General features: G+C 36.9%; 1 protein-coding gene across 1 annotated transcript in view; it reads left to right on the top strand.

Annotated features, from left to right (window-relative positions):
* The window catches only part of SNX4 (sorting nexin 4), a 67534-nt gene that overhangs the window by 18911 nt on the left and 21774 nt on the right, over positions 1-26849 (top strand). Inside the window, exons 3-8 of the mRNA XM_059162948.1 lie at positions 1622-1757; positions 1835-1984; positions 2579-2626; positions 8367-8422; positions 13473-13545; positions 23149-23210. Of these exons, the coding sequence (XP_059018931.1) occupies positions 1622-1757; positions 1835-1984; positions 2579-2626; positions 8367-8422; positions 13473-13545; positions 23149-23210 (525 nt within the window). The remainder of the gene's footprint in view (positions 1-1621; positions 1758-1834; positions 1985-2578; positions 2627-8366; positions 8423-13472; positions 13546-23148; positions 23211-26849) is intronic.

The following is a 26849-nucleotide window of genomic DNA, read 5'->3' as shown; positions in this document are numbered from 1 at the left end:
GAGAGCCCAATGTGGGGCTCGATCCCAGGCGCCTCTGAGATCATGACCTGAGCTGAAGTCAGAGGCTTAACCCGCTGAGCCACCCAGGTGCCCCTTAATTTTTAAAAATTTTTATGTTATTTTAAGATTTTATTTATTTGTCAGAGAGCACAAGCAGGCAGAGTGGCAAGCAGAGGCAGAGAGAGAAGCAAGCTCCCCACTGAGCAAGGAGCCTGATGTGGAACTCCATCCCAGGATCCCAGGATCATGACCTTAGGCAGAGGTAGCTGCTTAACCAACTTAGCCACCCAGGCATCCCAGTGGATTAACTCTTTAAGATGAATTATGATTTGATAATTTGTGTTTTTGCTATGGGTGCCATTTGTACATTTGAATTTCCTGTTTTGTTTCTTTTTTACTTATATGCAATGATAAAATTTAGTGGCAGACCTAATATATAAATGATAAAAACACTGAACATCTATTGTGCTGAGCATGACATGATGTATATACTTTCTTAAAACTACTTTATTCCAAGACGGATTTTTAGCTTCTGTGCCTTTATACCCTAGTATACACATGAACATTGCGGTGATATGTGCACTTCTTGGAGGGCCTGAAAGTTACTGTTAAGCAACCAGTTAGAAAGTAGGAAGGTCCCAATAATGTTTAGAAGACTAATGCTCTCTAAGAATGATTATACTAGTAGAAATTTTTTTTTTAAGATTTTATTTATTTATTTGACAGAGACCACAAGTAGGCAGAGAGGCAGGCAGAGAGAGAGGTGGGGGAAGCAAGCTCCCCGCTGAGCAGAGAGCCCTGATGGGGGGATCGATCCCAGGACCCTGGGATCATGACCTGAGCCGAAGGCAGAGGCTTTAACTCACTGAGCCACCCAGGTGCCACCAAACTGACTTCAAATATCTTTGGTGTGATTTTACCTAAATTTCTCCCCAACTATAAGTGGAACTTTTATATGGCATTGCTTACAGCTCTCTATGTTAAAGATAAGACTAGAAATGAATTTTTACATCTCCCCCCCCCCCCACTCTTTCAGAGTTAACATTTTGCCTTTGAAGATATTTCCTGGTACATGGATGCATCTGATTTCTTTATAACTTTGAATCAAGGTCTTTGCGGTGTCTTGGTCTTTAGCATGAATGTTGTTTCATTGTGGCAGAAATGTAATTAAAAATACTTTTTATTAAATGAAACCGTAGTTAAGCCAGATTTTACCCTATTGTAAAATCAATTACTATACATTAACTGAATTATTGTACATTGAGACTTTTAGTATGTGCTTAAAATAATTATTTCTCTGGAATTCAGATAGGTTTTCTGTAGCAGAAGGGAAAGTGGTTAGGAGTAAGGGCTTTGGAATCAGATAGATTTGAGTGCTTTATCTAGAGATCTCTGTGATTGTAGGAGCAGTAGCTACTTTCTCATCTATAGCATGGAGTTAATAATCTATGCTTCACAGGCTGGTTAGGAGGATTAAAAAAGATACTACATGAAAAGTTCTTCACTGAGTGCCTTGTTCGTAAGCATTTAGTAAATGGAGTTACAAATCTTGGTGGAGGTTGTGTGGTTGAATTTGTATTTTTAAAAAAAGTAATAGAGGTCTTATTCTGTTCCTTTTCAGGTCAGTTGAACATACTGATGGTCAAAGTGTCCTAACAGACTCACTGTGGAGGCGGTATAGTGAATTTGAATTGTTGAGAAACTACCTTTTAGTTTACTATCCCCATATTGTTGTGCCACCTCTACCAGAAAAAAGGGTAAGAAATGAAACAGCAGTGTAGTTCAGAATTAGAGAGTGCTGAGACTGTTCTTCATGACCGTTTTGTTTACCTAGGCAGAATTCGTTTGGCATAAACTCTCCGCTGACAACATGGACCCTGATTTTGTGGAAAGACGACGGATTGGCTTGGAAAACTTTCTCTTGAGAGTTGCCTCGCATCCCATCCTTTGTAGAGACAAAATCTTCTATTTGTTTTTAACACAGGTATTTTTCTTTTATTTATTAGTCTTTTAAAAAAATTCATTTTTTTTCCTTTTAAACTGTAGAATCCTTAGGCTTAGGTATCTCTTTGCAGCAGCTTTAATATACATTTATTCATGTTTTTCAGTTCATTTTGATTTTTAAAATTATTAGGTTACATCACTCAGCTGACATTTTTAAAAATAATTTTTTAATTTTTTTTGTAAACATATAATGTATTATTAGCCCCAGGGGTACAGGTCTGTGAATCGCCAGGTTTACACTCTTCACAGCACTAACCATAGCACATACCATCCCCAATTCAGCTGACATTTTTATACTTAGAGATACTAAAGACAGTACTTTCTGGCATCACTTAAATGATATCAAAATTAGTCTTTAGTTTTTTGAAGCCCAGATTTATAAAATCTTAGGTCTGTCTTTTGGTAATCTTTTGGACTCTCGATTATATGCTTAATTTTGAAATGGATTCTTTTTTTGAACCTTTCTCCCATCTTCCCTGAAAGAACAGAATAATAGATACTTTATTTAATTTGGAGTATTCTTTATAGGTGGTTTTATTTTGCAATGATTCCTAAAATTAACTTTAATTTTTAGGAAGGTAACTGGAAGGAGACCGTGAATGAAACTGGGTTTCAACTGAAGGTAAGAATATTTGTATGAAATAGTTTGACAAGTTCCTTTACAATTCCAAGGATAATGCCATGCACTTAGTGGATATTTGATACTTATTGAATGTGTGAATGTTGGGAAAAGACTTTGCTTCTAATATCATTAGGAGGGTTTTCAAAGAAACACTGTGAATTCCCTTTGGATTTGCATAATTTTATTATTGATGAGTCTAGAGTGGGCATATTTATGAATTTCATTCTGTTGGGAAAGAATGTTTTGAATCAGTAATTTAAGATTTTTATTTATTTATTTATTTATTTATTTGACAGACAGGTCACAAGCAGGCAGAGAGGCAGACAGAGAGAGGAGGAAGCAGGCCCCCCGCTGAGCAGAGAGCCCGATGCAGGGCTCGATCCCAGAACCCTGGGATCATGACCCGAGCCGAAGGCAGAGGCTTTAACCCACTGAGCCACCCAGGTGCCCCTGAATCAGTAATTTAGACATAAGTCGTAGATTTTTCCCACACTATGCCCATAGGCATTGTATCTTGTTTTTTTTTCCTTAACCCTCTCTGCCTTTACCACTGCCACTCACATTTCTTGCCCACTTACTTGCTCTTTTTTATCAGATAGGAAAGACACTTCTGAAGAATTGAGCTTGGCATTCCTAATCATAGCAGACTAAAAGATGAGCCAAATGTCATGCTTCTGTCTGCTGGGACATGGTGGTCAGTTTTGAGTGGGCATATGAGTCATTTTCAATTAGTGTCTGCTAGTGATACAGCTTTTCAGATTTAGCCATTATAATTTGTCCTTGGGGATGAAATTACTGTCTAAAAATTGAAAAGCATGGTATGGTGTGAGGCCACCCTGACTCCTGTCTGCTCTCCCTGTTGGCTCCAAAAGTAGTGTAAACACAGGTTGTTGGCAAATTTTCGAAAGTTTTTATCTCTTGTGTAAACTGAACAGGTAAGTAGAAAAATGTAATGTAAATTGATAGGATATATAGAATGATGAACAAATGAAATGATAATTCTAGGTCTAGACAACAAGAACAAAATGTCTTTACAGTAGTTATGAAAATACCTCTTAGAGATTTTTGTATTGGCAGTTAGGTATTTGAAATTTAACGCAAAAAACTAGGAAGATAAAATTTGTGCATGGAAAATATAATCGAGTATCTAATTATATCATAACCTGATTCCAATGAATCATGAAAAAATTAGAATTTTCTTGGCTATAATTTGTTACTTTATGGCACTCAGAATATTGGAATTTTAATTTAGAGTTGAATTTGAGATAACTCAAAACTTTAAAAAAAATGTTTTTATTTTGATAGGTTTTCTGAGAACTAGTCTAAGATGTTAGGATCTAATATTAAGAAAAAGAGAAAAGTAAAACAATGGTTTTGGTGACTTCTCTTTATGTAACAGTCACAGATTTAGTCATTAGTTTAGTAACTAGTTAGCAGTTCTTTGTCTTTGAACCCAGTATTTGGCCATGACTTTGGTGACCCTGAGAGAGCCCTTGAATTTCTTCATCTATATAGATTGTGCTGTGTATTTAGTGCATTGAATCTTCTGATAGGTGCTATTTAAGAGTTAAAATATTTCTATTTGGGTTGCCTTATGGTGAAACCTTAGTTTCACTTTTCACTTTGAAAGGTAATACTTTATGCGTGATGTTAATAATTGGAAAAGTCAGACTTTAATGATATGGAACAGAAATAAGATATATGAAGAGAGTTTGGAAATCCTTGTATCCTGCTGTATTCTTGTTTTGTTGTGGCTGGTTCTTGTTTTAAGTCCTTTCATCAGTGAAATGGAATCTTTTTTAGACCATCTCACACATATATACATGCATGCGTGCATGTATGTAAGGTTCATGTGCATACTTGTTACCATCCCATATTACCTCTCCTTTTTGTTATAAATTGCATGTAAAAATGGTTGGTAAAGGGAGTATTGGAAACTAGTCTGTGAAAGTGAGATTGTTCTGAATCAAACCAAATGTTTATATTTTATAAGAATATTTGATGTTATGAGGCATCTGGGTGGCTTAGTCAGTTAAGTGTCTGATTCTGGATCTCAGCTCAGGTCTTCATCTCCGGGTTGTAGGTTTAGGCCCCGCACTGGGCTCCGTGCTGGGTGTGGAGCCTACTTCAAAAAAAAAAAGGAGAGGGTATTTGACTTTGGCCCTTGGTTTTTGGATTGTCAATCAAATTTAAACGTCAGCTTACTTAAATTTTCATTATTTTTAATTTCCTTTTTTTTTTTTTTTGACTAAAGATTTTATTTATTTTAGAGATAGAGAGAGCAGGGAAGGGGCAGAGGGAAAAGGAGAAGCAGACTCCCTGTAGACAGGAAGCCCAACATGGGGCTTTAGACCCTGAGACCAGGACCTGAGCCAAAGGCAGATGCTTAACTGACTGAGCCACCCAGATGCCCCTGATTTTCCTTTTTTCACACATGTTTGTTTAATTTTAGTTTTGGCCTACTAGATTAATATTATCTTAAATCATTTTAGAGTAATTACTATACTCAGGAAGATAATTATATAAGTCTCTTTTCTTTTTTTTTAATTAAGATTTTATTTATTTATTTGAGAAAGAAAGAATAGTAGTGAGATAAAGGGAGAGGGAAAGAATCTCTAACAGACTCTGTTGAGTGTGGAGCCTGATGCGGGACTGAGTCTCATGACCCTGAGATTGTGACCTGAGTTGAAATTAAGAGTCCATCACTTAACTGACTGAGCTGCCCAGGCACCCCAAAAATCTAGTTTCTTTTTTATCACTGCTCTATTTAATATAAACATGAGCAGCAACTCTTTTCATCCCTGCATTATATTGGCATTTTTTGTCTTGAATATATATATAAAAATTCGTGTTAACCAATTTAGTGAAAGGAGAGCAAAGAGCTTTTCTAGAGTAATGAACATATAAACTAGTTACTTTAGTATAAAGTAGTACTCTTCTAACTCCTATTAACTCAGTAAGTTACTTACAAGAAAGTGTCATCCATATACCCAAACCTTACATGAATTTACATTGACTCAGAGGAACCCAGAACCCTTTTTGTTGCTTGGAGTACAGGCTGCTGGTGTCCCTATCTGGATTTTTAAGATCCCTGCTAATCTGTGTATTACAGAGAAATGTCGAGAGAGCCGTTGTGATAAATACCGGGTGCCTGCAGAGTGTCAGGTGCTTTGCCAGGTGCTGTGGAAACAGTAGCGGATGAGCTGGAAACCTTCATAAACTCCCATGTTCTTATGGAGCTTATATTTTAGTAGTTGGAGACATTAGATTAACATATAAATAAGATACTTTAAAATAGTTATAGATAATCTTTGTTAAAGAGTATGACAGCAGAGATTTTTTTCCAGAGATTATTTGGAGATAGATGACCGTAAAATTTATTGTCCAAATGGGGACACTTTCAAGAGTGAAAAGGGGCACTATTAATAATGAGTCTAGGACAGTAAGCATAAACCAGGACTGTCCTGGATAAATTGGGTCACATGGTTGAAGAGAGAACATTAGAGCCGAGACAGGAATAAGAAACCTGCAGTGGAGTCAAGCTGGGAGCCATTGAAGAGGAACGTGAGAGAGGCCCAAGCTGGGGGTGGTGGGTAGCTAGGCAACATTTTGGGGAAGAGAAGAATCAGAAAATGAAGTCACCCAGGGGAAGACAAGATCCAGGACATGTAAGGTAAAATATGGAATAGGAACCGGGAAAGGGGAGGAAGTGGGGACTGAAGGAGAACATGGGAAGTAAGGTAGGAACTTGGGGCTGGAGAATGGTTGGGTTATTTTTCATTCAGCGTGTTTGTCTTGTGCAGGCTTTGTGAGGCCCTGGGGGTACAGTAGAGAGCACAGGAGATGGAAGTATTGTTGGGGCTGTCGTTGTGCAGTTCCCAGGGGCACTATGCGCAATGTGCTTTTTAAAATGACTCTTCTATTCTAGTGGATAGTTGAGACAAGTGAACAACTAACGATTCCAAGTTGTGTTGTTTTAAAGGAGATAAAAGAAGATGGTATGAAACAGTGATGGGTCAGGGGCTTCTTTAGATATTTAATGGGGATTCTGAAAGAGGGTTGGTAAGCTGTGTGGTTTGAAGTAGTCCAGGTGTATTTTACGAGATCTGGCTTTGGGGACATTTTAGGCAACTTCTGAAATCTTGTGGAATCTTGCGAAATGGTAAGCATACTGAGTTGGATGTTCTCATGGAACTGACCTGACCGGTTGATGGGTAAGCAAAGTTTAGGGTGGTGATATTTAACATTCTATATGACTTCTAAATTGGTAAATTGTTGACATTAAAAGTAAAAAATAAATTGGTGTTCTTAAGAATTTGAGATTCCAGGAAAAGTACAAATGAAAATATCCTTCTTTCCTCATAGTTTTAATGTAATTTCATCCTCATTTAAAGAATCACGTTTGTATGTAAATATAGAGTCTTCAACACTTTGGTATTTAGTTATTTTAATTAGTTAGTAGAACAGAAGGGCGTGATATATGCCTTAAATTAATAGGTACATATATATATAAGGACTTTCACATGCACTAGCTTGTTTGCCCCTAAGAAGTGAGAAAGGTCTAGAATTGGTGAAATACTGATTTTAGAGATAAGAGGATCCCCAGAAATCAGTGATAAATTAAGTATCTATATATACTCATGATAGCTTTTTGAATAACTTGTAGTCTGAAGTTCTAAGAGAGGCTTAGTTTGTGGAGTAACGTATTTGTTGCATTTGTTTTTTATTTTCTAAGCCAAGTAATTTGGGGAGCCCTAGAATTGGTTTTGTCTTATTTTATTAATTTGAGAGTATATGTAATTGTTGGTTGGAAATTGGAGTAATGTGAAATTTTCAAGCTGATTGTAAGTTTCCAGCTATATTATAAAATTAATTTTTGATTGAGCCAACTCTTTTGAATTCTATAGTTTCTGTGCCTGGTCAGAAAAGTAATTCAGTGTTTTTTTTCCTTTTCTCTCCTTTCATTTTCATTTTCCTCTTCTTTCCTTTTCCTTTTCCTCTTCTCTTCTTTTCTTTGTGAGAACTTAGATAGGATTTGGATATATTAAGTGTACATTTTATAGAATTCAGTTATTGCTTAGTGCTGATCCCTCTGTTCCTCCTTTGAGAGCAGTTATTTAAAATAAATAAAAATAGTTAAAAAGTTAGCAAAAAAAGATAGTTGAAAAGTTGTGTTGTCTTGTGACATTTTCTATCAGCCAGATAAAAACTAATTTGATGTCATCTTGTTTTACTTTAGTGTACAGTATTTAGTTCAGGTATTTCCATATTTCTTTTTTAAGATACCGATCATGACAGTGAAAAAACCAGTGTGTATTTGATTTGGATTCCATCTGGGAACGACCTGCAGTAATGGATGTGCTTTAGAGCAGTAGTTTTATTTAGTTTATCATTGCTTTTCTTGATTTAGAGAAAGGTAAACTACTTTTCTCTCATGACTTTTTCTGACATGTGGTAATGGAGAGGTATATATATATATATATATCTGTTAGTGTGTTGATGTTTGTAATTGTTTTACTTTGATACCATTGAATGCCATGTATTCATTTTATTAAAACATTGTTTTTGTAGTGTTTTCAAAAATAACTACTAAGCCTTTTTCTTTTAGATATGTTTAATGTGTTTGACACAAATGATATGAAGAAAACTGTACTCGAGCATCTTCTAAAGGAAAAGTAAAACTGTTTGGATTTGTAACCTGAAATGTAATTGTATTAAGTGAATAAATTATTTTTTCCAGGCAGACTCCAGGTTAAAAGCGCTTAATGCAACATTCAGAGTGAAAAACCCAGACAAGTAAGGTTTTGTTTTAATAACAATTACAGTGTTGTTTTGAATGATTTAATTTTTCATTTCTGAATGTATGCAGTTTATTTGCTAACTATTTTAAAAAGTAATTTACATTTAGTGAAATCCTCTTACAGTCTAAAACTGATTTTGAGATTTGGTAACTTAATTAGGTTTAAGGTTACAAGTAACTAAGGTTTTAGAAAATTAAACCACTGCTTTTTTCTAGAAGGATTTATGAAAATGTTGAAGATATCAGAAAATTAAGAGATATAATTTTAATTTCATATGAAGTAGTTTTTCTTAATGACTTTGCTTGTCAAATATGTACAGAGTTCAAGATAAGATTATTATATGTTACGTATATATTTAATAATAAACTACTTCGTCTACCAAGAAAACTTGATAGATAAATGTATACTAGTATAATAATTTCATGGAGATGTATTTATATGATAGCTGATTGACTTCATTAACATCAGTTTGGTGTTTTGAGACCATTTCTATAATAAAGGAAGCCTGTGCATTCAGAAAAAAATTTCCTTAGGATGGGCCCTAGGCCTTTCTCAATATTTTGGTTTTACTCATTCTCTGAATTGGGTGGATAATTTAGGCTCCTCATCATATGGACCTTTACCTGGTCTTTGATTCAGCTAAATTTTTTAGTTAGAAAGTTGCTCAGGCAGATGAGGCTTTTCCATTTTTGGCTACAAAGGGCATGATGTGTGTTAGAATTTCTCTAGTTAGGCCTTCAGCATTAATTTCTTTGTGATGTAAATTCTTACCAAATGCCAGGTTTGCATAGTCTGATAATGTATTATGCCTGACTTTATAAATCATAACACATTAGCATAATGCCTTTAGCTTTTAATATAAATATTGAATATATAATATAAATAAATATTTAAAGTTTTGGTGATCAGGAAATTGTGATGGTAACCATTGAGGGTTTTTAAAATTTTTTATTTTATTTTACCTTACTTTTTAAAAGATTTTATTTATTTGACAGACACAATGAGAGAGGGAACACAAGCAGGGGGAGTGGGTGAGGCAGAAACAGACTCTACAAACGAGCAGAGAGCCCGATACAGGACTCAATCCCAGAACCCTGGGATCATGACCCGAGCCAGAGGCAGCCACTTAACGACTGAGCTGCCCTTAGGTTTTTTGTTTTTTTGGGTTTTTTTAATAGACTTATTTATTTATTTAAAAAACATTTATTTATTTGGGAAAGGGAGAATGAGAGCATGAGCATGGGCATGATAGGGGCAGAGGGAGAGGACAAATGGAGAAGCAGGCTCCCCGCTGAGCAGGGAGCCTGATGTGGGACTGCATCCCAGGACCCTGAGATCATGACCTGTGCTGAAGTCAGATGCTTATAACCAACTGAGCCACTCAGGTGTCACTTAATTGACTTTTTAGAGGAGTTTTAGTTTTACAGAAAAATTGAATGGATAGCACAGAGGTCCCATATTTACCCTCTGCCCACACACATGCACAGTCAACCCCACTGCTAACGTCCCCCACCAGAATGGTACATTTGTTACAGTTGATGAATCTCTTTTGACCACACTATTATCACCCAAAGACATTAAGTTAGGATTCACTCTAGACAAATTTATAATGACATTTATTCATCACTATCATATCATGCAAAGTATTTACACTGTCATGGGTCTTATGGCTGGCTCAGTCTATGGAGCACATGACTGTTAGTCTCAGGGTCATGAGTTCAAGCCCCATGTTGGGCGTGGAGCATACTTAAAATTAAAATAAATAAATAAAAACAAAAATAAACAACAAAAAACCCCAAGTATTTTCACTGTTCTAAATAAAAATCCTCTGTGGTCTGCCTATTTATCCCTCCATCCCAACCCCTGGCAACCAGTGATTTCCATAGTTTTACCTTATCTAGAATGTCATATACAGTATATAGCCTTCTCAGATTGGCTTTTTTCTTTCTTTTTTTTTTTTTTTTTTTTTTTTTTTTTTTTTAAAGATTTTATTTATTTATTTGACAGAGAGAGAGATCACAGTAGACAGAGAGGCAGGCAGAGAGAGAGAGAGGGAAGCAGGCTCCCCGCCGAGCAGAGAGCCCGATGCGGGACTCGATCCCAGGACCCTGAGATCATGACCTGAGCCGAAGGCAGCGGCTTAACCCACTGAGCCACCCAGGCGCCCTCAGATTGGCTTTTTTCACTTAGTAATAAGAATTTAAGATTCCACTGAGGTTTCATTATGAGGGTTATAATGACATGCATGGTATATAAGAGATGTTCTCTAGGTAAAGAACTAAAATTTTAAGTTAGCCTCCAAAAAAAGCTTTGAGGAACCTAGTAAGCTAGTTTTATGACTTTGGTGGATGTACATTCATTTGAGGAGCAAGTAGATGAGACTGTATTTTAATTATTTTAGTATTTTGTCAGTTGAATGTCTTTCAGCTTAAGAGTTTAGCAATTGAATGAGGCCTTCCCTTTTCTGACCTAACCAGGTTTCTGGATTATAAGATTTTATTTAATATCCATATTATATATAGAATTTTAAGTTTGATATGACCAACAACATAACCAAGGCAGTTTTTTGCTTCTGTTCTTACAATGTGTAACTAATATATAATTAGTAATTAGTAGAATTTGTTTGCCTTAAGTTCTAGATAAGAGGATTGTCTATATCATTCATTGTCCTTTTTTTTTTTTTTTAAGTTCTATTTATTTATTTTTAAGTAATTTCTACACCAAACATGGGATCTCATGACCTGAGGGTCAAGAGTCAGATGTTCCTCCAACTGAGCCAGCCAGGCACCCCCATATCATTCATTGTTAAAACAGAGTCTTCACATAGAGAATCTCTGTTCTAGTTATATCATATATTATATATTATATATATTTTATATACTGGGTCTAGGTGGTCCAATATATAATTATTATTCATACTATTACTAAAATAGTTTATATCACTAAAATATTTTTATTCTGTCCTTTCTTAAAATGTAGAAAACATTGTTTTAGAGGGATTATCAAAATGATGCTAGCTTCACGCATGTTTATGTTTCTTCAAACTGGGGCACCTGGCTGGCTTAGTCAGAAGAGCATGTGACTGTTGATCTTGGGGTCATGAGTTGGAGCTCCACATTCAGTGTAGAGATTACTAAAAAAATAAATAATAAACTTAAATAAAATAAGCTATGTTTCTTCAAACTAGTCTGTTAAAGAGCAGTTTAGAAATGGGCCTTGAGTCTTCTACTTTTTGTGGCATATTTAGAGAGTATTTGGGCAATATTTAGGACGTAGACCAAGAGGTAGATTAGTAGAATGAGTGAATGAGGCAGAAAATACAGACGGCACCCTAGTTTCAGTCTGTGGAGTGTGAGGGAATACAGGGAAGAGAGATTTGGGAGGGATAGGGGAAGATAAATTGAGTTTTGGGTATCTAAGCAAGTAGAAATGTCAGCTAGTCATTTGGGTGTTATAGATCTGGTGGTTAGGAGAGAGATTCGGGTAGGAGGTAGCAGTTTGGAATTCAGTAGCATGTAATTGTAAAGCTTTGTGAATGATAAGTCACGTAGAGTGTGTAGATTGAAAGATTGATTATTAAGTTGACTGAGGACCCAGGGTGGTACTCTAAGGATTACCAACACTTTGGGGGTATTTTCCAGAGTGTAATCTGAGGATGAGTAGCCTCTGAATCCTGTGGGTTGGGCATGTTAAACATTCAAGCATCCTGAGTCCCACTAGGGCCTCCGTGCACAGTTTGCTTGTTCACACCCCTTTCCTACTGAGAAGCCCTTGGTAGCATTTCTAACAAACACTTTAGGGGTTCTTTGCACACTAAAGTTGGAGGTGTAACAAGTGGGTGAAAGAAATGTGAACTGCCAAAGAGACTTCAGGCATAACCAGACAGTATAAGGAAAATCATGAGAAAATAAAACCGATAGCAAGGGAACAAATTTTTAAGGAGGGTGACGGTAGCTGCTACATTGTTGAAAGGACCAAGAAAGATGAAGCCTAAAGGATATCCTTGGGTTTTAGCAACATGAGAATAATTAGCGATTTTTTCAGGAGTATTTCTGTCCTTGGGTGCTGGAGGCGAAAGTAGACTGCACTGGGCTGCACAGTGAATGGGAGGTGGTTGTCACTTGAGAGAATGCCTTGTCAAAGTGTATGTGTGAGAGACCTGGGTTTGAGAGGGTGTTGAGAGTTGGGTGTATTGTCAAGGGAGTGTGTGTAGGTTTTAAATATAGGAGAGTTAGTTTATATGCTAAAGAGAAGGAGCTTATAGAGAGTGGAAGTTAGAAAGTAGGAATCTGGGGTATAGCTAGGGTAGAATATAGAGTATTGATGGGAGGAAGGACCCTTGGGGGAAGGAAGAAATAATAGAAGTAGATGTGTTTGCTGGCAGGAGATCCTACTAATGGCTGTGTTTAATGTGTGAAACTTGGTTGGAGAGTGACAGGTGGTAGTATCAGAAGTTTCATATCTTTTTGCAGAATGGTAGTCACTAAATTAGGGAAACAAAGATTACTAAATAGCGTAAAGACTGAGGTTAGAGGGCGCCTGGGTGGCTCAGTGGGTTGAGCCACTGCCTTCGGCTCAGGTTATGATCTCAGGGTCCTGGGATCGAGTCCCACATCGGGCTCTCTGCTCAGCAGGGAGCCTGTTTCCTCCTCTCTCTCTCTGCCTGCCTCTCTGCCTACTTGTGATCTCTCTCTGTCAAATAAATAAATAAAATCTTAAAAAAAAAAAAAAGACTGAGGTTAGAGACCAGGAGTTTAGCACCATGAATTTTTTCAAGTAATTTTTCAGATAATTTTTTTCTCTATCTCAGTTTCACAGTAAAAATTATGAAGTATGACATCTTTAAAAATATCAAAAGCAGAAAAAATATCAAAAGAAAATATGGTTGTTTTAGAGTTTTTTGAATTTGTATTGGTGTGTACATAAAGCCAGCATATGGTCAAATAGAAGCAGTTTCATTGTTCACAGGAACTCCTGTTTTGTCTTTCAGTTTTTGACTTGTTTTCATGAGAAAAAAATGATGTTTTATTTATTTCCTGTTTCAGGAGATTTACAGAACTAAAACACTACAGTGATGAACTACAGTCTGTCATCTCACATCTTCTTCGAGTTAGAGCTGTAAGTGGTCCCCAAGAGTTTTTCGACACACATTTATAAGGAAATGTTTTTAGATAATGGATGGTATTTATGATGAATAGCTGATTTTTGCTTTCAGATTTGGCTTATTTATCATCTAAATTGCATTTTTAAGAAAATGTGAAATGTTTCATGGCATAAACAACTTGAAGGTTTTTAGCCTGTTGTTTTCTCTGTAGATTGTGTATGGTTGTTTGACTATCTTGTCAAAGGCCTACCGTTTCAGTGTTGGAATAAATTTAATTAAGTAAGTGTGGGAGTTTAGATCTATATGTAATGATATCCTTATACTTTCAAGGTTATTTTTTTCTTTAATAGTGAAATAGCTTATATATGTTAGGCCATCCTGTGCCTGTGCTCTTAAATTCTCCTATATAAACTTATTTGGGGTAATGGTCTGCCATGACAAAATAAATTAGAAATGGAGGGATAATCACTGAATTTAACCATGTGATTGACTGTGGTAGACAGGGAATCCTTAGAACTTGCCTGTGCTAAAGACTTAGAAAGGGGCACCTGGGTGGCTTAGTTGGTTAGGCATCTGCCTTTGGCTCAGGTTATGATCCTGGAGTCCCAGATCAAGCCCCAAATTGAGCCCTGCATTGGCTTCCTGCTCAGTGGGGAGTCTGCTTCTCCCTTTCCCTCTGCTTCTCCCCCAGCTCATGTTCTTTCTTTCTAATAAATAAATAAAATCTTTTTCTTTTCTTTTCTTTTTTTTTTTTTTTTTAAAAGATTTTATTTAGTCATTTGAGAGACAGAGATCACAAGTAGGCAGAGAGGCAGGCAGAGAGAGAGAGGAGAAAGCAGGCTCCCAGAGGAGTGGAGAGCCCGATGTGGGGCTCTATCCCAGGACCCTGGGGTCATGACCTGAGCTGAAGGCAGAGGCTTTAACCCACTGAGCCACCCAGGTGCCCCAATAAAATCTTTTTAAGAAAAAGTGAAATGTTTTTCTTAAAAAGAAACATTTCTTAAATATGTTTTTCTTAAAAATCTTTTTCTTAACAAGATTTTATTTATTTATTTGACAGAGAGAAAGAGAGAGATAGGCAAGTAGGCAGAGAGGCAGGCAGAGAAAGAGGGGGAAGCAGGCTACCTATTGAGCAGAGAGCCCAAGGCAGGGCTTGATCCCAGGACCCTGGGATCACGACCTGAGCCAAAGGCAGAGACTTAAACCACCGAGCCACCCAGGCGCCCCAATAAATAAAATCTCAAAACAAAACAAAAAAAACTTTGAAAGATACTGGGATACCAGGTCTAGGATCATAACTTACACTGATTGGAAACCTCTTAAAATGCATTATATGGGATTTGTTTTAATGAGATCATCTACTGGTGAGGAGTGGAAAGTGGAGGCAGTTTTAGATGAAACTAGATTGGCCATATAATAATTATTGAAGGTAGTGTTGGGAAGTGGAATTATGTTCTGCTGTTCTCTACTTTTTGTATATTTGAAGATTTCTATGATAAAAAGTATAAAAAAATAAGGGAAAAAAATCCTTTTGAATATATTGGCCCAGTCTCCTATTTAACCATTTAGAATATCATTAGATTCCCTGAGTAAATTATGAGATACTTCCTAATAAAAGAAAAGGACCTGTGAGAATTCTTGGACTAGAGTCTACATCTGGGTCATTAGACAACAGTTCTTGTGGAAAGTTGGGGGTGGGGGGGGACAGAGACTCCCCAGAATACTGGAAGAATAATTCATACAGCTTTGCCTTTATACTAGAAACCTTGGAGAATCAATTTAAGTTAGAGGTCTGGCTGGTTGTGAAAGATAATATCCTTTTTAAAGACCTTCAACCAAAGGGAAGGGAGGGGGGAACACTGTAGAAAGCCTTGTTTTAGCAGGAAGGTTAACAGTTCTGGGAGTTCGATTAGGCAGAGGTATATTACTATGCACTCACATGACAAACCCCAGGTATTGAAAGGCTCTCAAACAGCCTTTCAGACCCAGAAAAAAACTAGAGGACAAAGCAGAAAAACCAGCTAGAATCTGATTTATGAGGAATCTTCGAGAAGAGCGGTGAATTGAACAGAGTTTAACAGCTAAACACTCAGAAAAGCTGTGAAGTATAGGTAATAAATTTAAGTGAGACCTGAAGGAGGGAGACATGATTGTCATTGTCATTGCTGTGAGACTTTTTATTTAGCCTGAAGAAGGTATACATACATGATGGCTTTCATAAAACAGTAAGAAGATTGTCACAGGGCAAGATAAACCATAGTGATTATATATTGTTTTCTGCTGAAAGTATATTTTTAAATGTGATTTAATATTTAATAACCTTTAAAGATTATGGTGAAATTTAGCCATATCAAACTTGTTTTTGCCCTAGGACTTTATTTGTTCTTCCTCATGCCCATATCACTTTTCCCACATGCCCCCCTTTAAGAACCTCTCTTGACCTATTTTTTTTTTTGTCATTCATTTCTCACCTCAAATGCCTCTCTCTGAGAAATCTTTCCTGGGCATCTTATATAAAATATGATGCAATTTTCTATTATTTTCTGTCATATTCTGTCATTGTTATTGTCTTTATATTAGCCCTATCAGACATTTGTGTTCTATTTTAATTTGTTAATTATCTTCTCTACTAGTATATAGGGGTTGCACAAGAGCAGCTTTATTTTCTCACTGCTAAATCCCTGGAATCATGTCCAATTCCTAGTATATACTCACTATATATATAGTCATTGAATGAATGAACAAATGAATGTATATGCTGACACTTTTATGTTTACGAAAGATCTGAAAAAGTAGAGAAATTGCTTCTTTTATTTTAAATTCCAGTATAGTTAACCTATAGTGTTATATTAGTTTCAGGCGTACAGTATAGCGATTCAACAATTCATACATCACCCAGTGCTCATTACAGCAAATGTGCTCCTTAATCCCCATCTCCTGTTTGACCCATCCCCCACTTACCTCCCCCCTCTGGTAACCATCAGTTTATACTCTGTAGTTAAAATAAATTGCTTCTTGGGGCACCTGGGTGGCTCAGTGGGTTAAAGCCAATGCTTTCACCTCGGGTCATGATCTCAGGGTCCTAGGATCGAGCCTCACATCAGGCTCTCTGCTCAGCGGGGAGTTTGCTTCCACCGTCTCTCTCTGCCTGCCTCTCTGCCTACTTGTGATTCCTGTCTGTCAAATAAATAAAATCTAAAAAAAAAAGAGAGATAAATTGCTTCTTGAATTTAATTATAACCAACCAGGAGAACTGGTCAGTAATGTATATGTGAAAAGAACCTTTGAAGAAAACAACCTTTTCATCAAAGAGTTTGTAATACATAAGTAAGAGAATTCTGGGTGTAGATATTTATCCCAAGCTTTTTGTTTGTGTGTTTTTGCTCAAGATTCTATTTATTTATTTGTTAGAGAGAGAGTGCGCACACCCGGCAGGAGTGGGGAGGAGCAAAGAGAGAAGCAGATTCCCTGCTGAGCAGGGAGCCTGACTCGGTACTCAATTCCAGAACCCTGGGACTATAACCTGAGCTGAAGGCAGATGTTTAACCAGTTGAGCCACCCAGACATCCAAGATTTTATTTAAAAAATATATATGTATAAATTGGGGCACCTGGGTGGCATAGTCGGTTGAGTGTCCAACTCTTAGTTTCAGTTCAGGTCATGATATCGTGGTTATGGGATCAAGCCCCAAGTGGGCTCCCTGCACAGTATGGAGTCTGCTTCAGATTCTTTCTCCCTCTCCTTTGTCCCTCTGTCCCTCCCTGTCCATGTTCTCTCTCTCCCTCAGGTGAATAAATAAAATATTTTTTAAAAATTATTTAAGTTTTTTTTTTTTTTTTTAAGATTTTTTTTTTGTGTTTATATGTCAGAGAGAGAGAGGGAGCACAAGCAGAGGGAGTGGCAGGCAGAGGAAGAAGCAGGCTTCCTGCAGAGCATGGAGCCCGATGTGGGACTCGACCCTGAGCCAAAGGCAGATGCTTAACCAACTGACCTAGGCCTCCCTAAGATTTTATTTTTAAATAATCTTTGTACCCAGCATGGGGCTGTAATTTACAACTTTGAGATCAAGAGTTGAATGCTCTGCAGACTAAGTCAGCAACGCACCTCATCCTAAACTTTACGAAAAAGTCTTCAGAAACTTTATGACATTGAAGATATCTTGAGCTCTTGAAAGGAAAGGCAGCACTTGATCTGTGAGTCAAATTGAAATTCTGAGTGAGTGAATGAAGGAATGATTAAATGCTAGTGAACAATATAGGATGCTTTCTTTCTTTTTTTTTTTAAGATTTTATTTTATTTAAATGACAGAGGCAGTGAGAGAGGGAACACAGCAGGGGGAGTGGGAGAGGGAGAAGAAGACTTCCTGCTGAGCAGGGAGCCCCATGTGGGGCTCTATCCCCAGGACTCTGGAATCATGACCCGAGCCAAAGGCAGACACTTAGTGACTGAGCCACCCAGGCGCCCCTATAGTATACTTTCTGATTAGCTAAAATTCTGATTATTCTGAAGTTGGGAAAAAGGCTATTTAATCATGGACAGTAACAGAAAAGTAAAAATGAAAGGTTTAAGCCCCAACACAGACAGAAGCCTATAGACAACACAAAAAGCACCACAGGGAGGGCCTTTTTGTAACGTTCAGAATGTTAGGAGAAGAAGGCTTAAGTGCTGTTTGAGACAGATGATGAATTCTTTTTTAAATTTATTTTATTGTATTTGATTTTTGAGACAGAGGATGAATTCCTAACAGATGAAGGGAAAATAGATATGACTATCTTTTCTGTCAAGAATTCTTTTGAAAGTAGAAAAGGTAAAAAATAAGTTTTAGATTGGTTAAAGAGTTAAATATTTAAGAGATCAAAACAGAACAACCCTAAAGAGTGGATGGCTCAGTGGGTTAAAGCCTCTGCCTTCGGCTCAGGTAATGATCCCATGGTCCTGGGATCCAGCCCTGCATCGGGTTCTCTGCTCAGCAGGGACCCCGCGTCCTCCTCTCTTCCTACCTGCATCTCTGCTTACTTGTGCTCTCTGTCTGTCAAATAAATAAAATCTTTAAAAAAAAAAAAAAAAGAGTGGGTGGCTGCAGACAGAGAGGAGCTGGCTTTGGACAGTGTCTCTGCCATTTATTGGGTCCTTCAGACAAATCTAGTAACCTTTCAGGGTGTGTTTCTTTGCTAAAAATTGGGAATATCTGCCTGGGATGTAGTAGGTACTGAATAAATATTTGTTATATGAAGGTGTCTTATTCATAGAATTATGAGACTCAGGTGAAATAATTTGTGTCTTGTAATTAATAACAGAACGACAATATTGATTGCTAACATTCACCACTGTGTGTCAGCCAGTCAAGCATATTATAATAATCTTACCAAGTTCCCACAATAGCCCTTTAAAGATAGGTACTGTTACTGTCCCCATTTTGTAGATTAGGAACAGAGGCAAAGGAAAGTAACTAAATGAAATTAAATAATTTGATACCACACTATAGTAGATGTGTGGAGCAAAAATTTCCACTTTTTTTTTTTTTAAAGATTGTATTTATTTATTTGACAGAGAGAGAGAGACACAGCGAGAGAGGAAACACAAGCAGGGGGAGTGGGAGAGGGAGAAGCAGGCTTCCTACTGAGGAGCCCATGTGGGGCTCGATCCCAGAACTCTGGGGTCATGACCTGAGCTGAAGGCAACCACTTAACAGCTGAACTACCCAGATGCCCCCCAAATTTCCACTTTTGTCTGACTCTAGAGCCCATGCCCTTAACTACCTATAAATGGCATATTGACAGAGGACATAAATTCAGGTAGACTGAGCAAGAAGAGAACTGGCTTTCATTGAGTCATCCCCCTTATTGCAAGGACCCTCACAAATGTCATCTTATTTAATCCTTACAAAGTTATATGATGGTCATTTCCACCTTTCTAGAAGAAAGGTGTAATAACAAGGGTTGGTTTCGTTTACTAAATCTCCAAAGTTAAACCCTAAAGTAAGAAGGAGCTGGAATTTGAACTCATTCGTTTGACTATAAATCCTGTATTTCCTCTGTAGTACATGCTGCCTCTTTAGGGAAAAATCACATTTAAAAGCAAGGGGGGGATTAACTTCACAAATACTGTGAAAATGCATATTATAATTATTAAGATACTACTTGACATTTGTAGTCCTAAAGATGGTACTGTCTAGGGTTTGTGAGCTATTTAGTGATGATGACAGTATAAAGTACTACGTGCAGCTCGTTTGGGAACCATTGTAGCAGTAAGTAACAAGAGTTTACTCTCATCATCTTTGAGTCCTTAGGAAATAGTTCAAAAGAAAAGAAAAGCTATGTGTGTCTAGGATCATCCAAAGAATGTCCTGAAACTGTCCATTTTAACGTTTAATCAGCTACTACTTCAGTGAGGACAGAAAAGGCATTCTTATTGCTCCGAATGATCCTGAGCTGGGTAGAATGATTGGATGAGTCTGTCACATTTCTTCTGCTGTCATAGAATTTGCTAGGTGTCACTTTTTCCCTGTCAGTTGTCAGATGATCAGTTTTCAAAAGACTTGTCAACAGAAATGGAATTGGCACTCTGGCTTCTTTTCCTTGTCACCAATGACCCATGAATTAATTTGGTTTTAGGTTTTCATCATTCCTGTTTTATTTTTCTGCCCTTTTTGCTTTTCCTTTTCTCTAGAAATGATAATTTTTGGTTATAGTTTTTCTTTGTTTCATCTTCTTTCTCACTGCCTGATTACCTAGGTACAAGTCATTTCATGTTTAAGTTGGCTGGATCCGTTTGTTTCCATGAATAGCTGATAACAAACGCTGGCCTCATAACAACTATTGTGTGTGTGTGGTCTAGTTCGTGGGTAGGTTGTTCCTTATGTGGTTGCTCACCTTTTTGGTATAGGAAGACTCTTACCTCTTTTGGGCATGCTATGTGGGCCAAATTATTTTTCAGAGTTCTAATTGTGGTAGAAGATCCTTTTGTACCAGCTTCCAGGAGTGAGATACTTTAAAGAAATAAACTTTTAATCCTTGGAATTTACAAACCTTTTTTTAAAAAAGATTTTAATTATTTATTAGAGAGAGAAAGGGCATGAGCATGAGTAAGGCGAAGGGTAGAAGGAGAGGGAAGCAGACTTCCTGCTGAGCAGGGAGCCCAGCAAGGGGCTCAGTCCCAGGACCTGAGCCATGACCTGAGCCAAAGGCAGATGCTTAATTGATTGAGCCACCCAGACGCCCCCAAACTTTGTCTTTGAACATTTATTTTGGATCTGCATTTTGTACTTAAGTTGCTTGTAGTTTCTGTTCTTACATGGTTAATAAGTGCTCTTCCTCTCTTCCATACTTAATATCTTAGTGGGTGATAAATGCTCAGCTTTCCAGAAGAGGTTTGATCTTTAAAGCACAAAGATCTAAGAGAGTTAGTGGTTTAGAATGGCATTTTGCCAGTTCTGTATGATGTTTTCTAGTGTAAACCATATCTCTCTTGAATAGTCATGATTCATGTATGGTGGTAAAGATCCAAAAAGTCCTGCGTAAAAGAAAAGTGTTAAATTTTGGGATGCGTGGGTGGCTCAGTTGGTTGAACAACCACCTTTGGCTCAGGTCATGATACTGGAGTCCAAGGATCGAGTCCTGTGGTTGGGGGGCGGGGAAGGGGGTCTGCTCCCTCTGACCCTTCCTCCCTCAAGCTTGCTCTCTCTCAAATAAATATCTTTTAAAAAAAAGAAGTGTTAAATTTTATTATATCAATGTTTCCCAAACTTTACTTGATGATGGAACAACTTTAAAAAAAAGCAAATAGACTTTGACACTCTATATAGGACTCAAAAAATAATTGGGAAATAATATCCTTAGAGAAATTAGTTGAGAGGTCTGGGGACAACTCTGGAGTGTTTCAAGCAGAATGAAGACTGTGAGTTTTGTCCTGAGTCTAGTGTAGGGATGGATGGACTTTTATGGAAGGCCAGATAGTAAATATTTTCAGCCTTTTGGGCCATATGATCCCTGTCAGATCTGTTCAGCTCTGCTGTGAAAGCAGTCATGGACCATGCTGACATGAATGTTCTAATGAGGCTTTACAGAAACAAGTTGCAGTCCTGTGGTGTGTTGCTCCCTAGTCTAGTGGCTATGCGTTCCTTCAAGCCAAGCCAAGGAGAGATGGAAAACATTTTATGTTCCTCTTAGACCTGCTCCAAGTATTCATAATTCTGGTTCCTTCACTATAAGCTGGTATTGAAAGGGTTAGGATTTGTTGTATGGTTAATGCCTAATTCCTCAGATTATTCACGTTTGAGTAAGAAATTAGGAACATAATTTATCCTAGGGTTTACATTTAGAAACTGTGTACCAAGAATTTTTTGGTATCCCGGGAAATTTTTTTTTAGGGTTTAGGGTTTTATGTGGGATTACCTTTTGGCCTACAGTTCACGTCCATAACACTTTGGAGGATAGTTTGTGGTGTTTTGTCTTTTGTAAAATTTGTGTGACTAGCTAAGCAGTATATATTTCATCTCAATCTAAATTATAATTCTGTTTTTATTAAAATATCTAACGTGTTGGTTAGAAGGAGTTATCGTGAAAAAGTAGCATTGAAGTATGTTGCATGTATTTAGCATTTGTATATAAAACTGTTAATAAAATTGAAAATGTTTATTTTTCCCTCTGATAAATGCCAGTTTGAGGACTTTATCATAAAGAAACAATTGAAATTTAGAAAAAACTTTACTCTCAGATCTTTATTAAAACATTATGTATAACACTAAAAAACTTAGGGGTAGCTAAATATCCAACAAGGAGTGTTTTTGTATTTTATACACTGCTACGTGGAATTTTATGCAATTATTTAAAGTGGTTTTTATTAAAAGTAATAGTAGCCTGCTGGATAAAAATATTATCACCTTTAAAAAAAATTTATATATTTGAGCGAGAGAGAGCATGAGAGGGGAGAGCATCAGGCTCCCTGCTGAGCGGGGAGCTTGATTAAGGAGTTGCTCATGGGACTCCGCAATCATGACCTGAGCTGAAGGCAGTTGCTTAACCGACCAGCTATCCAGGTGTCCCTATCACTTTTAATATAGGAAATTTTTAAACAGTAATGAAAACGTGTTCATATATGTTCTTTTTCTTTTCTTTCTTTTTTTTTTTTTTAGATTTATTTATTTATTTATTTGACAGAGATCACAAGTAGGCAGAGAGGCAGGCAGAGAGAGAGAGGAGGAAGCAGACGCCCTGTTGAGCAGAGAGCCCGATGCGGGGCTCCATCCCAGGACCCTGAGACCATGACCTGAGCTGAAGGCAGAGGCCTTAACCCACTGAGCCACCCAGGCGCCCCATATGTTCTTTATTTTTATGTGTGTGTATGTGTACATGTATGTACACACATATATACATATATACATAATATACACACACACACATATACACATAAAAGCAGTTACATAAATATGATGGCAGCAGTATTCCCCCGCCCCCGCATAATGAGACTTTGGGAAATTAAAGTTTTTTCTTTTTCTTGTTTTTGAAGTTTATTGTACTAAGCATTTTTTAAAATGAGGATAACGTTTCTCTTTTTTTAAAGAATAAACTGTGTATAGCTTTGATCTAATATTAATTTCTTTTAAAAATTTGTTCCAGAGAGTAGCAGATCGACTGTATGGTGTATATAAAGTACATGGGAATTATGGGCGAGTTTTCAGGTGAGCATTATATAAGCTTCTAAAATAATTGATTAGCTCTAATTAGCTTTTTGCCTGAGAACTATAATTCCTGAAAATTTATGGGTCTGAAATGTAGAAGTTTAGTTTTCATTTATTTTTTATGTTACGGCGTAATTAGTTAATGTTTTATTCAAGTGTACTTAACATCCAGTGTTATATTAGTTTCAGGTGTACAGTGTAATGATTGAAAAATTCTATACATTTCTCAGTGCTCATTAAGATAAGTGTACTCTTAAATCCCCTTCACCTATTTCACCCATTTCCCAACCCCCTCCCCCATACCCTCCACTCCCTTGGTAACTATCAGTTTGTTTGTTTGTTTGTTTGTTTTTAAAGATTTTATTTATTTATTTGACAGACAGAGATCACAGGCAGGCAGAGAGGCAGGCAAAGAGAGAGGAAGGGAAGCAGGCGCCCCACAGAGAGCCCGATGTGGGGCTCGATCCCAGGACCCTGAGATCATGACCCGAGCTGAAGGCAGCGGCTTAACCCACTGAGCCACCCAGGAGCCCCTACCAGTTTGTTTTTGGTATTTAAGAGCCAGAGGGGTTTTTTTTTGTCTGTCTGTATTTTTGTTGTGTTTCCTAAATTCCACATATGAGAGAAATCATACGGTGTTTGTTTTCCTCTGTCTGACTTACTGCACTTAATGTTATACTCTCTAGGTCATTCATGTTGTTGCAAATGCAAAATTTTATTCTTTTTTATGGTACACACACAATGGATAAAGAAGATATGAGCTAGATATATATAAGTATAAATATACATAAATATATAAATATATTTCTAGCTCAAATCTATATCTGTTCACCTATATATGGACACTTGGGTTGATTCCATATCTTGGCTATTATACATAATGTTGCAATATACATAGGGGTGCATATATCTTTCCGAATTTTTTTTCTATGGGTAATTTTTTTTTTCTATGGTTTTTGTTTTCTATGGGTAAAGAAAATCTGGGTGAATTCCTAGTAGTAGAATTACTGGATCATATGGTAATACTGTTTTTAATTTTTTGAGGAACCTCCATACTGTTTTCCAGAGTGGTTGCACCAGTTTGTATTCCCACTGACAGTGCAGGAGGATTCCTTTTTCTCCACATCCTCATCAACACTTGTTACCTCTTGTCATTTTGATTCTGGCGATTTTGACAGATGTGATACCTCGTTATAGTTTTGATTTGCATTTCCCTGATGATTAGTGATCTTGAGAATCTTTTCATGTGTCTCTTGTCTGCTTGTATGTCTTCTTTAGAAAAAATGTCTATTTAGGTCTTCTGCCTACTTTTAATTGGATTATTTGTGGGGTTTTGCACAAATTTGTGTTGATCTGTACAGGTTCTTTATATTTTGGATATTAACCCTTTATCAGATACATCATTTGCAAATATCTTTTCTTATTCAGTAGGTTGTATTTTCATTTGGTTGATTGTTTCCTCACTGTACAAATGCTTTTTATTTTGGCTTTTGTTTTTCTTATCTGAGGAGACATATCTAGAAAAACGTTTCCTTTGGCTGATGTCAAAGAGGTTACTGCTTATGTTTTCTTCTAAGAGTTATGATTTCAGGCCTCACTTTTCTGACTTTAATTCATTTTGAGTTTATTTTTGTGGTGCAAAAAAGTGGTTCAGTTTCATTCTTTTGCATGTAGCTGCCCAGTTTTTTGTTGAAGAGATTTGTTGAAGAGACTCCATTGTAATTATTTTTTTTTAAAGATTTTTATTTATTTATTTGACAGAGAGAGATCACAAGTTAGGCAGAGAGGAGGCAGAGAGAGAGGGGGAAGCAGGCTCCCCACTGAGCAGAGAGCCTGATGTGGGGATCGGTCCCTGGACCCTGGGATCATGAGCTAAACCGAAGGCAGAGGCTTAACCCACTGAGCCACCCAGGTGCCCCTCCATTGTATATTGTTGCCTCCTTTATTGTAGATTGACCACATAGGTGTATGTTTATATCTGGGCTTCTATTCTGTTCCATTGATTTATGTATCTGTGTTTGTGCCAGTGACATATTGTTTTGATTACTACAGCTTTGTAGTATTTCTTATAATCTGGTATTGTGATACCTCCAGCTTTGTTCTTCTTTCTTAATTAAGGTTGCTTTGGCTGTTCGGGGTCTTCTATGATTCCTCACAGATTTTAGGATTATTTGTTATAGTTCCATGAAAACTGCTGTTTGGTGTTTTGATAGGGATTGCATTTAAATCTCTAGATTGCTTTGGATAGTATGACATGTTTTAACAATACTGGTTCTTTGAGTCCATGAATATGGAATGTCTTTTTATTTGTGTCCTCTTTAATTTATTTCATCAGTTTTTATAGTTTTCAGAGATGACAGGTCTTTCACCTCTTTGGTATTTTTATTTTTAGTGATAGTTATAAGTGGTTCTTAATTTTCTTTCTGCTGCATTATTAGTGTACAGAAATGTAGTAATTTTTTGTATATCAATTTTGTGTCCTGCAACTTTACTGAATTCTTTATTGGTTGTAGTAGTTTTATGATTGGGTCTTTAGGGTTTTCTGTATCTAGTATCATGTCATTTGCAAAGAGTGAAATTTTTACTTCTTCCTTATCAATTTGGATGACTTGTATTTCTTTTTCTTGTCTGCTTGCTGTGGCTAGGACTTGAGTCCTGTTAACAGTGGTGAGCATTGACATCCTTGTTCCTTTACTTATCTTAGAGGAAAAGGTTTCAGTTTTTCAGCATTGAGTATGAACTGTGGGTTTTTCATATATAGCCTTTATTAATGTTGAGGTATGTTCCTTCTAAACCCACTTTGTTGAGAATTTTTATCAAGAATGAGTGTTGGACTTCATCAGATGCTTTTTCTGCATTTATGGATGATTATATGGTTTTTATTCTTTCTCTTTTAATGTGATATATTATGTTGATTGTTTTGTGAATATTGAACTACCCTTACATTGCTAGAATAAGCCCCACTTGACTGTTGGAAAAGATCCTTTTAAGTATTTATTGTTGAATTTGGTTTGCTAGTATTTTTTTGAGAGTTTTTGCATTTGGTCTTGGTATCAGGACAGTGCTAGCCTTGTAGAATGAATTTAGGTTGAGAATAAGTATTAGCTCTTTTTTTAAAAAAATATTTTATTTATTTATTTGACAGACAGAGATCACAAGTAGGCAGAAAGGCAGGCAGAGAGAGGGAAGAAGCAGGCTCCCTGCCGAGCAGAGAGCCCGATGTGGGGCTCGATCCCAGGACCCTGAGATCATGACCTGAGCTGAAGGCAGAGGCTTTAACCCACTGAGCCACCCAGGTGCCCCAGTATTAGCTCTTTCTTAAATGTTTGGTAGAATTTACTTGTTTAGCCATCTGATCTTAGACTTTTGTTTGTTGGGAGTTTTGTTTTGTTTTGTTTTGTTTTTTAAACTGTTTCATTTTTATTGCAAGTAATCAGTCTGTTCAAATTTTCTATTTCATCCTGATTCAGTTCTGGAGGCCTCTATTTCTAGGAATTTTACCCATTTCCTCTAGATTGTTCAGTTTGTTGGCCTATGTAATTTTTCATAATATTCTCTTGTAATTCTTTTTATATCTGTGGTGTTGGGAGTTTTTGTTATTTCTTGTGGGTTTTTTTTTTTATTTTAGCCATACTGATA

The sequence above is a fragment of the Mustela lutreola genome, chromosome 2 (genome assembly GCF_030435805.1).
Source record: "Mustela lutreola isolate mMusLut2 chromosome 2, mMusLut2.pri, whole genome shotgun sequence".
NCBI classification, from domain to species: domain Eukaryota; kingdom Metazoa; phylum Chordata; class Mammalia; order Carnivora; family Mustelidae; genus Mustela; species Mustela lutreola.
This window is presented reverse-complemented; position numbering and strand designations above follow the sequence as displayed.